This window comes from Pezoporus flaviventris, unplaced genomic scaffold, assembly GCF_033815535.1.
Source record: "Pezoporus flaviventris isolate CSIRO_AGI_PZ_B2104156 unplaced genomic scaffold, CSIRO_AGI_Pfla_v1 ptg000082l, whole genome shotgun sequence".
Classification (NCBI taxonomy): domain Eukaryota; kingdom Metazoa; phylum Chordata; class Aves; order Psittaciformes; family Psittacidae; genus Pezoporus; species Pezoporus flaviventris.
The window spans coordinates 349,323-366,450 of record NW_026892630.1 but is presented as its reverse complement, the minus strand read 5'-3'; the positions used below and the strand labels follow the sequence as shown (position 1 = coordinate 366,450).

The following is a 17,128-nucleotide window of genomic DNA, read 5'->3' as shown; positions in this document are numbered from 1 at the left end:
GCGGTGCAGCTGTTGGAGCAGCATTTACATTCTCAGCATTGTCGGGCAGTCCGCTGTAATTGTGACTATTGTACAGGCTCTTCTCCGTAGCCCAGCTCGCCAGACGTGCTGATAAACATGCTTTATTTGCAACTAGTGGGGATCTGCAGGGGCTTTGGTTTAAAGTCCTGCTGGGTAACTGTTGATTGTTGCTGGTTTTCTTCCCTGATCCTTCTTTCACGTCTCCCTTGTGCACCATAACTATGTATTTAAGATTTGCCTTCTTTATTTGCATGTGGTGTACATACAGCTGATATCCCGCTACCCTTTTTTTATTATTTTTTAACTATTTACCTCAATAATTGGAAAACACTAAGAAAACATTTTTGAACTTCATCACATTTGAAGCTCTTGTAAATTGAAGAACTCACATACATTGTAAGACTGTATTTGTATTGAAAGGTACTTCTGAGTAAGTCTCTGGAGTGCAAGAACGTTACAGGTTTCCTCTTCAATGCTAAGAAAGGATTTAAGAAAACTGAAATTATTTTTGTGAACCCCCTTGAGGATTTTTTGGTGTTTAAAAAAAAAAAGGCCTCTGGAATTAGACTTTCATTTGCATTACTGGATTTCTTTTAAAGCCATTTTACACTGCATGAGGTAATGGTTATTATTTTTTACCCTAAAAATAAATTTTAATCCAACCAAGCAAACAAAAAACCATTTTGATTATGACAAACTCATTAATTAGTTGTTTGAGTTTATTTTATAATCTGTAATCCTTGCTATGTTGACTGACAACTACTTAACTTTTTTTGATATTTTCATGTGTATAGAACATAAATTTCAGTGTTTCTGTTAATGGGTTGCTTGTTCCTATATCCTTCCCTTTCAATGTGTTTATGTATTGCATTAATGTCTGGAAACAATAAATTCAGTTTAGACTACTGCATTCATCACCGTCTGACTTGTGTATTGATTTAAGGGAGGCTTTCCTTTTTGAGAAACTGCAGAAGGAATTTTGTAATTATGTTTAAGTGGCACTGATAATAGTGGAAACATTTTAAAAGGCAGAAGCTAAATGTAACAATATGAAGTAGAAAATTAAATTCTCTGGCTAATCCACCTTTTCTGCATGGTGCTCCAAACCAGGCAGTCAGAAACTACTTTGCACATCTTTCGCAGCTGTGAGCAAAAGACCTGATCCAGTTTATATAGTGGTTTCAAATACAGCACTTAATGGGGAGTAGACAAACACATTAGGACTTCATAACTTTAAACTTAATTGCAGGGGCAGAACAGAACCTCAGTACTCATCAAGGAAAACTTTATTTTTCCCAGTCCATTTATCATCCCTTTGAAAACAGAGGCTAGAAGTGAGTATGGGACATCTCTCACATTACCAGAGGCCACTGGGGTATCGTACCTCTTGTTGCCGTAAGCATTTCTCCACTATTGTATGAAGAAGTTATTACCATTTGCACCTCTGAGAGCCACAGCAGTTAAGCACTGCCAAAAGCAGTCTGGCAGCATGGATTTTGGATGTTATGAACCCAGACATGGCTTATCATCACTCACGAAGTGTTGGGAGACAGCACATGATGCCTGAAAATAAGTTGAGCTCCCAAGTGCTTGAACCGATCTGCGCAATCGGTGTGTTGGAATTCTGCAGAAATGAACGAATACGTATGACACAAGTGAATTTCTACTTTGATTTTCGAGGTCTGAACAGCTCCTTGGATGAGTAATTAAAATGGGTAGACAAAAGGCATATTCTCCTGGTCTGTGCTTCTAGAATCACTCTGGCTCCTGCACCTGCCTTCAACTTCAAGCTCTATAAAATGTTTTAGTTCTCACCAGGAAGTACAGATCTTTCTTCCTGCCCTGGGGAGAAATAAGTACTGCTCTATCTCATTTTAGAAAGGCTCCTATTGCCAAATTGTGAGGAAAGCTCGTTTTACCTGACACAGAGCAGCTACCAAAAACCTCAGGCTTTCTCTTCCCACACTTCCATGACTGTACCTTTGCATCAGCATTGTTGAGTAACTGCTGCCTGTAACACCAATGTTAGATAACATAAATCCCTTGAGATACCTTAAGGAAAAATCACTGACTAAGAGATGAAGGTGTTCTGAAGGCTTGAGAAAGAAGCTGGAAATATTTCTGTTGAGAAAAATGTGCCCGAGTGTCTCTTTGTCTGTCTGTCTCCATAAGATCAAACTGCATTCCTCCAAATACTGGTGATTTTCCATGTGCAGTTTAGGATTCAGTATTTTTTAAAGTGACAGATTTTGGCTTCTTGTCATATTTCAGTTCTCATGAATGTAATAATGAGTGAGAAGCTAATTACTCCTTTGTGCCCTTACAGTTTTGAGCTGTCTCACAGGCACTGGATCAGGGCTGATGTATCCCAAGTCCAGATGGAGGTATCCTGTCTGTGTGCTGTGCGTCTGAGCACAAAGCATCTCCAGCTACTTAAAATTTCCTTCTCCCTTCTGACAACGCCATGATTCAGTGAGAGACAGACAGTACAGCAGCGGGTTTGTTGATCCCACATGCATTTTTTAGCATCACACAGGCTCTTTTTGGAATTGCAAGTGGCTTTGGGAAAATGCGTACCTTTGTTTATATCCTGATGGGTTTGGTGACAGAACATGAAAGGAAAGTGAGATGTAAGACTTGCAGGTCTTTTTTGAGACTGCAGCCCTAAACCAGATGATTGCATGAGAGGAGAGAAGGCTCATGTTGAAGATAAGGATGAGTAAGTCACAAATAATTCAGCCATGAGGTCTGAATAGATAACTGAAACACAGAACATACTGAGCCAAGCCTCCACATGATCTACTAAAGGCTTGCCCAGACTTCAAATTTGTTTCAGCTTGACTTGAACTGGTCCATACTGAACTTCCTTACCTTGACAAATTAAATGCATTCGTTACAATTTCCCTGCAAATTTAGAAATACAGAGTTTGAAGCCAGGCTTGCATTACTGCATTTTTGGAATGTAACATTTGCTATTGGTGTTCTTTGCTACTTGGCTTATTGTGTCCACCCACTTCTGGCCTCTGCAATTCAGGCCACAGCAAGTTAAAACTTATTCTGTAGTCTTGTTTCAGTGCTCTGGGTACTCCAAAGTATAAGGCTTTGGGAAAACCTCAGGAGAGACTATCCAGTGATAGCAGCTGTCCAAAAAAAAAGAGGTTCAACAAGAAGGACCAAAGCCAAGTTCTCCAAAGGAAGGAGAAGCACTTTATCAGGGTTGTAAAAATGTGGTTATAATCATGAGAAGCAAAAAGGACCTCCTTCAGCAGTGACTTCTGTTCCTTCTCACAGGCACCACATCATGTAACAAACAGCCTTTGGGCCTCTATGACCACAGTAAAAACAGCTTCATCTACCTCCCTCCAGCAAAGCTCACAGCACCTCTTGGACCTCATGCTGGAGGAGCTCTGTGGCAGCTTTGCTTGGCAGGGTACAGCAACAGTGCCTCTGGGGATCCTGGCCTAGATTAGGTTCATTTTAAATGGAAAACCTGAAACTCAAGGAGTCAGCAGACCCATAAGCAAACACCCCTCCTGGCAAAGCCCACCAGGGAATATAGCTGCTGCCTGTAAGTACTTTATGATAGGCAGTGGTGAGGGCAGAGGAAAAAGAGCTCCCTCCCCAACACTGTTTTTGTGCCATTATGGGCTCAAAGTTGGCACTACCATGGCCCCTCAGATTCTTGGTGCTTTAAGTAATGTTTCTAGGTTTTCTCTACAGAGCAGCCACCTTGGCTTTCTGTGTCTTCATCCCCCCAAATACAGTACAGCGCTGTTTTCTTTTTTTCCCTGTTGAATCCCATTACCTGAATGACTGGAGAAGTAGCAAAGCCCTTATGGTGCCTAGAAAAAAAGGCAAAGTCCTTATCTCTGAAGAAAGTCTTCAGAGCTCCTAAAGCTCTGGGCACTGGGAGGAACCTTTACATGGACAGCAGGACACCTCCCATAGTGATCAACCAGTTCTTGCAACACTCCAGGAAGATACTCTCCTCCACCCTGAAAGAACAGATGTGTGGGTCCTGGTTGCTTCAGAAAAGTCATACATATAAATCCCTTCACCTCCTGGGTGCTGTCATGAGAACAGGTCTTTCGATACAGCAAAATTGTGAGGAGTTTGATTTGGAAGGTTGAGCCATTCCCAAACACTTTTCATTTCCTGTGGGATAAAAACAATTACAGCAGTTACTGGGAGGCAGCTAAACTGGGAGTAGCTTATTCAGCTCACTAGCTAACATCAGACAACACTTTATTTCCCCAGCCATGGACCACGTTCGTTGTTGATCACTTCACAAAGTAATTAAGTCAGTACCAAGTTGTTAAGAACATTACTTTACTCCATGAATCTTAAGAGCATGGATACACTGAAAGAAATATAGCTTTTTTTTTTTAAGTCAGAAATACAGCATGCTGTTTGTGAGCTGTAATTCATGGCCACTGGCATAAAGGATAGATATAAAGAAAACTGATTTGGGCACTGCAGTAAGTGGTAATGCAATAACAGACCGTTAAAATGGCAAAAATGAATGATAAAAGAGAACTGAGGAGCAAACTTCCCAGCAGGTAAGTAAGTTTCTGCAAAACAATAAAGTTTCCTTTTACAATAGAACTTGCAAAACTTGCATTATTGCAAAATATTGTGGTAAATTAAGAGACTTTATAATGAAACTGTATTAAGATGGGATAGTATTGGAAGGCGTTTTAAATATTGCTGAATTACAAGACAGCGCCTTTATGCGCATGTAGGTTTCTGCCACCAGCTACAGCATTTAACAGTATTGGTATTTGAATTAACCAGCTTTCAAGTGGGAAGTACTGTCCTCATTTGTGTATCAGCTATTTGAAGGGGCTTTTTCCAGCAAAAACAGCCTCTTTATTTAGGCAGCGCTGTGGGCAGAAGGGAATTTTGCCTTCAAGCGGATGAGCTAAGTAAGGGTTTTCAGTCCTTTATTTACCTTGTAAATGAGACTCCCGAGGGGAGAGGGGGTTTCAGACCTTTGAAATGCTGTATGCAAAAGGCCTATACATTTGTCTCCCCTTTTTGTTCCTCCCTTTTCATATTAAACAGCCGTTTTTACTGCTAGTTCTCTGCCCTGGGACAGAAGAGCAACACTTGCTAGATTCACAAGGGAGCGGCAGCACGGGTGTGCCTGCTGAAAGGACAGAGGCCGATACAGAAAATCATTCGCTGTCATGAGCACACATGAAGTGCTGTACTTGGTAAACGGAGAGGCAAACGTCCTTATCGGAGGGAGGTGGATCAACCTTCTTCCCACTGCCTCCTCTCTCAGCAGCCAAAGAAACAAAGTTATTTATTTCCCTTTCTTCTCTTCAACTTTCACGGTAATGTTAAGCTTTCCCTACCATTTGCATCCCAACTGAACGAGACTTTTGCAGGATTTGCCAGTTTAAGGAGAAAAAAAAAAAAAAAAAAAGGAGTAAATTAACAACTAATATAATGGATTCTCGCCTGGGGGTTTCAGAATTCGGTTATGAGTCAGTCCGCTCAAAACCATGAGATTGGCTTAGTCACTTGAGGTTTTTTTTTCTCAGATACAAACAATGAACCCATTCCCACTCGTTATTTGGGTCAGAAGTGGGACAGCTTCGCTCTGCCTCAAACGGGCACGGTTACCTGCCGGAGCAACCACTGCCGTGCGGCTTGTTAACAAGCTCATGAGGTGAACCCTGCGTTAACTCCTCTGGGGCAGCCTGCCTACGTGCAGTTTCCCGCTGCGTTTCTCCTGCACCGCTCCCCCACACTGCAGCAGCACAGGGCCGGCCGAAGCCAACGGCGATGTGGGGCCAGGCTCCCGCCGGCGGCCTCCCTCAGCTGGGCGCCCCTCACAGCAGCTCCCCCTCCCCAGCCAGTGCCCGGGGGCTGAAACCCAAGCGGTTTGGCACCGCCTCGCCCATCCTCCCGCCTCTGGGCGGCCCCTCGGAGAGACGGACCCGCTCCCCGCCGCCGCACCCCTACCTCAGAGCCGCCCTGGCCGCCACCGCGCCTGCGCAGCCCCCGCCCGCCACCGCCTCCCGCCCCTCACACAGGCGCAGAGGCCCGCCCGCCACGCCCCTCCTTATCCGTGCGCAGGCGCAGTGCGCACCGCCTGCCCGCCCGGCTGGTGCGTGCAGGAGAGAAAATGGCGGCGGCGGGGGCAGCAGCGTGAAGCGCACGGCAGACGCCGAGCTCCCCACGGACAAGGGGTGCCATGGCGGTCAACGGCGCGCAGGTATGGCCCGTGCCCCCGCTGCCGTCTCGGGGTGTCGCGGGGGTTCGTGAGGGGCCGCCAGCGGCTGCCGGGCCCCGTGTCGCGGCTCGCCGAGTGGGGGGGAGCGTGGTGGCCGGGACTAGGCCTAGGGTGATTCTGCAGCTTCATTGAATCTCCTGAGGGCGGTGGAGCCGCTTCGCTGCCCGCCGGGACGGCGGCATCCCGCTCCGCCGGCCCCGCGGAGGGAACCAGCGAGCTGGGGATCGCTCCTTCGCCGCGCCGGTGTCACTGCGCCTCGGCGGAGGGAAGGGGCGGAGGCGGCATGCGGAGCTTTTGCGAGGTGAAGCCGGTGCTGTGCCCTTTTCTGTCTGAGCCAGCGCAGAGAGGGGATGTGGGGGGAAAAAGGCGATAGTTTGTGCGTATTCCTTTTTGGAGCGGGGGAAGAGGTAGAAACGAGTATATAATGAGAAGGGGATATGGAGATTTGTAGGCTAATTCCCCCCACCCTCCGCCCAAACACTCAGTAATTCTCAGTGCATTGGGCTGCAAAAGGCTGAGTGTTGCAGGATCGCTGTGCATGGAGATGCGTGTCCACTTTCCCCGTCTCCCACTAACTAAAGCAGCCAAAAGATGTGTGCGCGGAGTAGAAGAAAAGCTGCGGTTGTGGTAGTTTTTCAGTGGAAGTTGAAAGTTCGATTCCTGGTGTAACCTCGTGTCTGCTTAGAGCAAGTGATCGAGTGGGATAATTTCACTGTTTCTTTCCTGTAGGATTTCGGTTCCCAAAAGCTTTAAAGCAAAAATATCGGGCTGTGCATGTGGTGCACTGTGGTGTGTGTTTGCAAGACTTCGCACAACTTTGGTTTTAGCAAATAATGAAGTTTAGAAAGCTTTGATCATGCTAAAGATGATTTTATTAAGAAAACGTGTCTTTTGTGGTAGAAAATACCTTTTATGAAGTTTAAGTGTGTGAAACGAAATTACGCTTTAATTCTGAGTTCTGCTTTTGTTAATGGCAGTTGAGATCATACACTAGTGGTCCTGACAGTGATTTTTCCATAAACAAAAGCCTGACTGGTAAAACTATAGTAACATTTCTTGTCCAGCTTGATTTATTTATGTTTGGAAAAAAGAGGGACATTATTTTGTTAATGTGAGTGTTCTGAGGACAGTTGCAGTTTCTGGAGTTTCTTTAAAATTTTAAAGTGTTCTTAAGTTTAGTATCGTTCGATTTTTATTTTACTGTTGAGAAACTGCAATTCGTTTTGGACACATTTTTCTAATGAATGCTAGTTTGAATGCTCATATATCGAAAGAATTCAGTGTCTGTCTCCGAAGCTGTTTTACTCCTTGCCCTCCCCCTCAGTACTCTCAGCAGTAGGCAGAAGTGCATGTGGTCGGTTGGATAACACTGGGTTTTACACTACAGCTGTTTTTTCTGGATTTAGAAAAATTAAAGACATTTTTGTGTCTGTACTTTAATTAAGTTGGTGTACCTTGAAACACAAGGAAGTTCAGCTGATGATTTAGTTCATGGTGAAGCAATATACAGCTGTAATTAAAACTAGACTGTAAAGTCATGTTAGTACTAACTTTCACATAGACTATTTTAACTCAATCCCTGTAGGTAAAGGGATATATTTAGGTCTCGTGAGGGTTGCTCCTTAAGTTCATGTCTCATTTGGAAGCAAATCTGTAGGATATCTTTCAGTTAATGCTTGTTTGTGCCATTAAATGCAGCCTATCCTTGTGTTTTGTTTTATTTTTACATTAATAAATCAGTTTATTTAAATGCTGTCTGGGATTTATATGACTGTATATTCTAGAGCAGTTTAATGCTATAATGCTGAAGTAAGTTAACAATATTTTGGATTCTCGCATGCCTGAAGATGCAGCTTTTTATTGTAGGATGGTAGTGTTGCAGATCGGTAGATATACTTTGATAAAATTCTGTTCTGAAAACATAAATAACATTATTTGGTGATTATGTTTGTGTCATAATGCAGAGTCTGAGGCAAAAGTGCTCACTTTTCCCTTGTGACTGTAATTTGAGCGTACCGTAATTGAGACATAAATTTTTTTTTGTCACATGGGGCAAAAAGAAGTCTTCAAGAAAATCGTGTTCTTTTAATAGCTAAAATGGGTAGTCAAATTTCTGCCAGTTAATGGGTTCATGTAGTAGTGAGCAGAAATACTTCGTTAGGCACTTTACATGTTCTAACAAATAAATCATGAAACGCGACCATATCATTTATTTTCAAAGGGGCATTAATTTTGGACAGCCAGGTAGTCAGCAAGCATGAGTATATGGAAACACAGGTTAGACATTGCTGGTCATTTGTACCTCTCTATTGCATGTCATTATTTCATAATAATTTAATGAGATACTTAAGTATTGCTGTCAGTTTTCTAGGTGTGTTCTGAGTATATTCAAAATCTGTAAGGTTTTTTATTAGTATGAGCTAAAAGTAAACTTGCTGTATCACTACAGGCTTTGCATGACGCTACAGATGTTGAACTGATGTAGCACAGGGTATAGCTGAAACCATTTGTCATCAAGGTCATTTAAATTAATTTTTTTTTTCAAGACATTTTAAAAAATATTTCCCTGTTTGGAAAGAGTAATGCTCTGTAGAAACTGTATAAACAGTTGTTCTAGCCACTTTTCCTATTGTTTTTCATAGAAAGAATTAATACAGACTCATAATTTATAAATCTTGTGAAAACAAGTTAAACAGAAGAAAGGATACCATAGCAGAATGAATCATTTATGCTTGTTTTGTTCTTTCACCATTACTGTGGTGTCATATTAGCTCAGTGCCATTTTAAATGTATCATATTGTCCCCAGACCCAGCTGAAGTAAAAACTGGTTGAGTTTTGAGTTCAGGAAAAGCTGAACAAGCTCATAGGCTGCTACTCATCCTCACCCAAGCCTGTGTCTGGCCTGCCAACCAGAATAACTGGAACTCAGAACATGACATGCAATCTGACTCCCTGAAATACTGCACTGCAAACTGCCTCTTTTATGGCCACTTGGAGTGTTGCTCCCTGGCAGGGTGTAGTTTGATGTTCCCTTAAGCCAGCACTGTTTCTGGAAGGAGGGAAAAAAAAAAAAAGGCTGCAGTCTGTAGGCATTTGTTCTGTGCTGTCTTTGCAGTGTATTGCCTGATGTTTGTGGGTGACCTTCATCAGGAAATCGATCTGTCTCGAAAATACTCTTAAGAAAACCAGGGTTGCTCTGCAGCTGCATGAGTTTCTTGCTGCGTGAGTGCTAGCTTGCTTGCATCTGTGCAGATGTGTATAACTTGACAGGGTCCTTACAGGCAGAAAGAAGTGTTTGGAGAGAGGGCAGTGTAGATTTTGTCTGTCAAGTTTGTGAAACACACTGATAACTCGGGAGGACAACCCGAACAATGAAATGAAAGGTGGCTGTGGGTAGGGGCTGGCAACAGTGGGTTTGGATGGAGGTGTTAGAGTACATCGTGTTATCGTAGCTGCTGCTTCTGCCCTGTCCTGGTCAGTTACTGTACTGTGTTTTAAAGGGGTGAAGAAGCTGGATTTGCCTCCCTTCGTTTTTGAGTCCTGCTTTCATTGCTCAGAAGGGCCTTCTGAGCAAAAAGGGTTTGTTCTTTTGCTAAAACTTCTGCCAGTGGAGTGAGTAGTTGTAAGCTTCTGTGGTCTCAGGAATTCATACTGCAGCAGAAGCTGTGAGTTTAGGTAGCCAGAAGATACCATTTGCCTTTCTAAAATGTGAATGGTGGATCCATGCAGAGCACAGTGGGTGAATGTGGGTTGGTTAAAAAAAGCAAGTCTGAGAAAACTGGCATAGAACTTAAATTTGGAACTATATGGCAGCATGCAAATACTAGAATAAACTCTACAGGTTTTGTGAATCACTGCTATTTATTCTGTGCATTCTAGACTATAGCACTGATTTGGGGCCTTCTTAGAATAGATCCAGCCATTTACCTATTAATAAATCCAGTTTCTCTAGGCAGTTGCTTAGACACACTGCTTTTTCCATATATGTAGCTGTTAAAATACTTGTAAAGTTAAGTGGGGTTTTGTTTATAGGTAAACTAAGCAGTCTCATTTCTGTTTAGTGACACACACGCAACATGCTGTGTCGTACAAAACAGCAAAATCTTGCTGTAATAGAAGTTGCTGGCCTTGGGCCATTGGATTATAGTCATTTGTCACTCTAATGCCATTTCAGCAATGTAGATGTTCATTTCCAAAGAATTAAACATGCTAGAACTGCAGTTTTCCTTTTTGATGGAAGTGTTTTATGTGTGATGATTAAACATACAACTGGGGATTATGGAACAAAGAGTTATGCTTAATGGTGAAAAACTCTGTGTGTGTGTGTACGTGTGTGTGTGTATATGCAAACAGTCCATAATGGAATAGTCTAATACTGGGATTCTAAACCCTATCTTTATTTTGTGAAACTGTAACATATGCATTTAAGACTAAGTTTTAAGTATACCCAGTAATGGTGCCATGGTGATTATTTTTTAAACACTTTAAAGGATTTTGTTACATTAGTGCTCATGTTAATGTATTCATTAATGCTCTAATAGAGTAAAACTTTGAAGTACATTAGTTTTTTCATTTTGTACTTGACTCCCTAATACCTAATTTAATTGCAGATGTTCTTGATATTTTAAATAGACATAAGAACTTTTCCTCCTGGTTTGACAGCATAAGATTTGTTGATTTTCTGGGGTGGCTACAAGGCCTGTTTTCCTTCATGTACAGTTAGGCAGGAGATAGCTTAAATCACAGCAGCTGTAACAAAGTGTTTGTGCGAGGTTTAAGGAAAAGCATGTGTTTAACATAAAACTAATGGCCTTCTTGAGATACCATGATAGTCACAAATGCTAGTGCCATACAAACTGGAGGAAATTTGCAAGAGTGCTTTTGGGAATTTTTCTGCTAATACAATTGTATGTGGATTCATATCATGTATGGAAGTTCTAAAAGAAGCATTGTAAGATATTTGCGTTGGAATTACAGTAGGAAAGAAAGGGATATGGATCAGCTTCCACTGAATGTAAGGTGAACTCAAACAGGAAAATCACTTAAGGTTTCTGCAACTTTTTTACTTTGGGTAAACAACCCAACTGGGGATGAGCTTTGAGGTGGAAGAGAAAATGCCCTATCTGTAAGAAACTGTAAAGAAGAACATATCTGTAAAGACTGTGTGAAAAAATGCATTAAAAAGACCCCAGACAAATAATGTGAGAAAGTAGGTTTTCTTCAGAGAATTCTGTGTATGAAAGATTTATTTTTGTTTCGTTTGAACTAAACATAACAGTAGAAATAGCTGTATTCCCTCAGTGCAGCAGGCATGTTTTTTTCGTGTATTTAGAGCCTGCTGTAGTGATTCACAGGTTTCCTGCCTCGTTTTTCCCCATGAGTGTTGCATGCTGGCAGTGTATTTACCAGTGTCACTTATAATATGGAAAATTGTATATCATTGAAGTAGAGAAGCGAAGGCTTTTGTTGTGAAAATAATCTGTCTTGTTGGAGTATGATTCCTCTAGGTAGTGTAAAAACATGTTACCAATAGTAATTCTCAGAGTGTCAAGGTAATGTTTGTGTATTCATGAGTACTTAACATCTTTGCCGTATGCACATGCCTGTCTCAGTGGGAACATGTATATAATTTGCTCTTTAGCTTCTGTTGCTAAAATAGACATAAGTTGGTTGAGAGTCACCTATTATAAGCATTGAAAACCCCTAGAATGCAGGTGGGATTACCCCAGGTATCAGGTGACTAGAGTGACTTTAGATGAGCTGACTTCATTGTGTGAACATATGAAGGCTTCAGATGCTGTACGTGGTATCAAACCACAGGTGTTCTCACTCCTGGTTTTCTGGTGTAGCAAAGTTCTGTTGCACATACCTCTCCTTTGAACAGGCTGAGTGTAAGTTTTAAAGAGGGAGATGAATTCAGAGCTAATCTTGACAAGGTGGGAGTTAAAGAAATGACTCTGACAGAAAAAAGGAAGATAGAGGCAAGATTCTGATAATCCCTGTGATTCTTGCTGTAGGCATTAGGATGGGTGGAAAGGGAAGTGGAAAAAGTTCAGTTGCTAGTTCAATGGTAGCAACAGGCAATTAGATTAATCACATGCAAATAATGGTTTTTTGGACCATGCTACTGAGAAAGGTATTTGGTTAAAAGTGATGCTGTACATGTCCATAATATGGGATGGTCTTGTCATTTTAAATATGATTAGGTATGACAAAAGGAGAGGGGAAATAAAGCAGAGAGGGATCACTGTCAGCACAAGTTATGGCTGAAGAAGAATTAAGTTATCCTGAATTCCAGTCTAGGTCAGCCTATCCATTAAGTCACATGGTCTCAAATAATAACTAGCTGTTACTAGAAAGTAAGAAACGGTGCTTTAATGTCAGTAAGGCATGGCAAACCTCACTTGCTGTTCCTCTCCTGCCTTTGGTATACAAAATCAAAGCTGCCACTGTTTGAAAATTCCCGGGGAGCGCTGTAGTTAATTGATACAAAGTTGGAAAAAAGTCAAAATTTATTTAGGGCGTTCCCAATACACATTTTCTTCTTGTCAGCTAAAGGCTGTGACCATTAGGCTATTGCCACTTTTAACAAGAATTTCAAGCTTCTGCGAATCACAGATAGCAAAAGCTTCCTAACAAAATTTAAGACGGCCAGAAAAGGGTTTATGTTGTTAACGTGCTTGCAGTGCTTTCATGTGTCTCATTCTTGATAGCCGTGAAAGGGACAGAAAGTGTAAGTGCAGCAGAATGGTAAAGTATGAAAGAGGAGTAATCAGCTTTCAGCGCAAGAGTAAAACTGTTGCTTTTGCTCTTGTCAACAGGTTTGACTTCTCAGTCTTTTGAACTTTGCCTTTGTTCAAATACAACACTGAATTGGGGTGGTCACTCTTGTTGCTGCCAGTCAGACTGGCTGTAAATACCACATGCCGGCGTGATGTGTTTTAGATGTTGCCAAAGACTCAGAGTTTCCTTAGCTGGGGAGGATAAAGGTAATGGACTTGTATGTTACTTGGTACTAATGATTGTCACATAAAGGCCATTATGGTTTTCTGCTTTGATGTAATTGCATCTTTAAAATAGAGATTTCCCTGAGTTTTCATTAGTGTTCACCCCTGGAATGATGCTTTAGGGCAGTTGTGCACATTTTTTTTCCTTTGTTTTGTACTGCTGCTGTTAATGGTGTGTACCATAGGCAGGAGTTGCAGTGGCCCAGAGGGATCCCGCATTCGCAGAGGTAGTGCTTGAATGTGTGCTGAAGCTACATGGTACATGTGCATGTGCAGTGTTTTTATGGTAGTATGACTTTATAGTTTGAATTCATCAAAGTGTTTTTCTAGTCAAAAGTCTTAGGGCTTAGCTAAGAGCCAAGGGATTTTATGGCCCTTTGGGTGCATAACAAATTTTATATAGATGTTTGTGCTTCAAATTTGTTTATTTTATGACGGGTTAAAAAAAAAAGTGCTTCTAATTAACGAGCAACTGGTTATTATCTTTGAAAGTCAACTCCAAGTGTCCAGCACATCTAGTGTCTTTACTGAGTAGCCAGAGGTTGCAGTATTTGATAATGGCAGACATCGCTGATTTGAAACTTAGTTTAGTTTGTATTTTATGCTCTATTTGCAAAACAGCCACTTTGAATAGTAGCTTGAGCGACTGATTGTGTTTACCAAATGTTTTTATGATTTGCAAGAGTTTTTCATTGGATTTGGGACCAAAAGAGGCATTGCACAGCCACAGGAAAACATGTTCTTTCAAAGGCTGCCCACATTGGTGGTGTGTCAAAGTGGAAAGTATTATAAATTCCAGGTACGCATGCTGAAGTATGACGCGTGGCCTTACCATTGTTGCTCAGCCCTGGGCCTTGTCAGCGTTGCAGATTAGATGGCAATTTGCGAGTATTCACATGGGGACCCCCTAAAATGCTCTTACACCTTTGAACCATAGATGGAGAAGGGAGAGGACAGAAGAAGCTGCTGGCATTGCAGACATGCTCATGAACATAAGGGGTGTGAGCAGTGAGGGACACTGCAGACAGCAGCTGCTTCTGTCTCTGTCCTTGCAGTGAGTAAAGCCAGTGCTGTGTCATGTTTGTCTCCGCTGCCATGTATTGGCATTCCCATTTGTAGATAGCTGGATGTGCAGGCCAAAGAAGTGGTGGCTGCAGCTCCTACCTGGGTAGAGGCCATCAGATGTGTACTCTGATCTCACAGTGTTGTGGGCTTTATCAGTAATAGTGTGTCAGAGTATACTCTGGTTTAGTCCCTTTTCTGCCCTCAGTAAGCAAGAGGATTTCAGTATCTTCAATATCGTGAATGTGTTGGGAAGGATCTTGAGTGCTATGTTTTGCGTTCTGTTCATTCATAATGTGCAAGAGAAATCTGACTGCTATCAGATCTCATATAAGGAAAGACATGAAGTAGCACCACTATCAGAGTTACTCTTTTGAAATGATCTACCTAAAAAATAAAGGTCACTGTTGTTACCAAAGTGTCCTACTGTTGTTACCAAAGTGTCCTAATGTATTCAAATCCATTTTAATGCTGCATTTTCAAAATGCAGGTGCTTTACATGCTTACTGTCAGTGTTTTAGTTGCAGCAGTGTGTTAATACATGCATTCATTTTAACAGCATCTACATAAAATTGTGTTGCGGATACTTAAGCTGTAAACCTACCTCAGGAGGTAGGCATATGTGTGGTGTCCCAGTTTTCATTTTAACTTTCATGCCACTTCAAAATACAAAGTGGCTCTCATGGGTAGTGCCAGATCCTCTCGGGTTCCCACCTGCCACTTGCCACACATAAGGCTGGTAGAGGAGATAGATGTCTGTGTATATACAGAGGATCAAACCAATGTAGATGGTATTCTCTGCCCAGGGGGCATGCAGCATGCGTGTCATGTGGTGAAGTAATGGAAGGGGCTCGAGTTCCTGCAGAGAGAAGATAGAGGAGGAACCTCCATAGAATTACTCTCAAACTTCAGCAGTCACAATGCTTAAAATATGGAAGACTTTATTATGTGGTGGTAGTTGTGTTTCGTTTCTGTGATCCCCTGGAGTCATTTCCCAATCATTGTGTTTTTCACAAATTCTCTGGTTTATTTTTGGCTGTTTCTCTATGAGATTATAACCTATTTTTGGCAGGTCACGACTTTGAAAGGCGAAAGTCTTACACTTTCTTGCTCCTGGCTGCTTCCATCTTTTGCTTTGTGCTGGTTCCTCACCTCCTTCCCCCAGTGAAGAAAAAATATGTAAAAAAAATTGTCTGGATCATTTTCTCTCAGAGTATAATCTCCTTGCTATTTAAACTGGGGCAGCACAGGAGGCTGGAATGCAAATCCAGTGCATCAAAAAGCCAAGTAAAGTCTGTGTGGCCTTTGTGAAAGGAGCAGGTGGTGCTTGTTTTTAATGATCAGCCAGTGTTTTCCCTTAAATGTGTAGTGCCTTGCTAGGGTGGCTACCTCTCTAGCTTTTGCGTCGTCTTCTTTTTACCCTCTCTTGGTGGCCAGAGTGATTCTAATAGGACTTTGCACTGCATTTAGATTAATATTAAACTTTATAGGTTAAATCTCACTCAGCTGTGGTTCATAAGCATTCAGTGTTTCTGAAATTCAGGGTTGAGATACGAAGTTAGGCCTTCAGAAGAGACATAATAAATCCTGGGTAGGTGGGCTCAACTGCCTTCTTGAGTGTGCTAATCTGTATTCCCTGTCAGGGATGGAGTCCAGATAGCTAAGTTTTACCTCACCTAATCTTAGTCACTTTAAATCCTGCCCTGAGTAATTGCTTGAGAAAAGCATTGTGTGGCTGACACACCTAGCCGCGGTGCTCTTAGGGATAGCTTTTAGTTTTCCACAACTTCTAGCTACTGTTATTTATAGGCTACCCACTTCCCCCCCCCCGCCTTCATATTCCAGTGTGTTTTTCAGCTTCCTTGACAAATGGGAGGAACAGTAGTGACCTTACTGCCCAGGGTGGAATTGTCCTCTGGGAATGGGTCTGCATTAGTCCTGTGAGGCATTAGTCCTCTGTGAAGATGCGAGAAGTGGAAATGAGCAAAGAAAATATTGAATGTACACAAACTAGTGGGAATCAAATGAAGATATAAGCAGTATGAAGTTTTGTGCAGCTTTGCTTTTGGTTATTTGATTTGAAAAACATAACTTCTCATGTAGTTTCCTTAATAGGGTGCCGTCCTGAAACTCACATTCTGTATCTACAAGGTTAGCACCTTTACCTACACAGAAAGAGCATTCACTACTCAAGCATGTGGAGCAGTTCACAAGAGAAGGAGTACTGTTAACAAAGCTGAGATCCATACTGCTGTAGCTGAATTAAAGAGGCTTCTGACAATGTAGCAGTATTCTGTGACTCCAGAATTTTGGGTGATAATTCAACTTTTGGAGAGGAGAGTGGTGTGGTAGGCACAGACTGGTTCTTTCCATTTCTTTTTTCCCTCCTGAGCTGTCTCTACCAGTAACTTCAGATCCTGTATCATCTTTTCGTCTTTCTCTTGCTCCTCATCTTTGGCATCATCAAGCCAATTACGATCTCCTTCTTGAACTACTTAAAATTGCTCTTATATTCAGACTTGTTTAATTTCTTAAAGCTGAGTTGTGCTTTTTCTTCCTAGAGCTCTACTTCTCTTCTGAATTATTTCATACAAGTCTAGATACTTGTATGAATGTATACTAATAGTTTTACTTTTTAAAGTCATGGCTTTGAAGGATAGAAGTAGCCTATGAGGTAAATTCAGGTATAGCAAGCACAGAAGGAAGGCGTCCTTCTGCCAGGGCACTGCCTAATGCCTCTGAAGCTTGCTAACTGGGAGCCATTAAGGGGAAAGCCTGTCTTTGTTCTGGTAG

General features: G+C 41.9%; 1 protein-coding gene and 1 long non-coding RNA gene across 5 annotated transcripts in view; one reads left to right on the top strand and one right to left on the bottom strand.

Annotated features, from left to right (window-relative positions):
* Positions 1-1,292: 1,292 nt before the first annotated feature.
* On the bottom strand, positions 1,293-6,088 carry LOC133280406 (uncharacterized). 3 transcript variants are annotated; one of them, XR_009747154.1, is made up of 2 exons: positions 5,995-6,088; positions 1,293-4,176 (listed from the first exon to the last, which is right to left on the bottom strand). It is a non-coding gene; the product is annotated as an uncharacterized LOC133280406 (long non-coding RNA). The 3 variants fall into 3 exon arrangements; XR_009747152.1 differs by lacking the exon at positions 5,995-6,088 and adding an exon at positions 5,653-5,828; XR_009747153.1 differs by lacking the exon at positions 5,995-6,088 and adding an exon at positions 4,973-5,641.
* Positions 6,089-6,103: 15 nt separating this feature from the next.
* The window catches only part of USP10 (ubiquitin specific peptidase 10), a 51,277-nt gene continuing 40,252 nt past the window's right edge, over positions 6,104-17,128 (top strand). For both annotated transcript variants that reach the window (XM_061475073.1, XM_061475072.1), the window contains exon 1: positions 6,104-6,247. In XM_061475073.1, the coding sequence (XP_061331057.1) occupies positions 6,227-6,247 (21 nt within the window). In that variant the 5' untranslated portion in view covers positions 6,104-6,226. The remainder of the gene's footprint in view (positions 6,248-17,128) is intronic.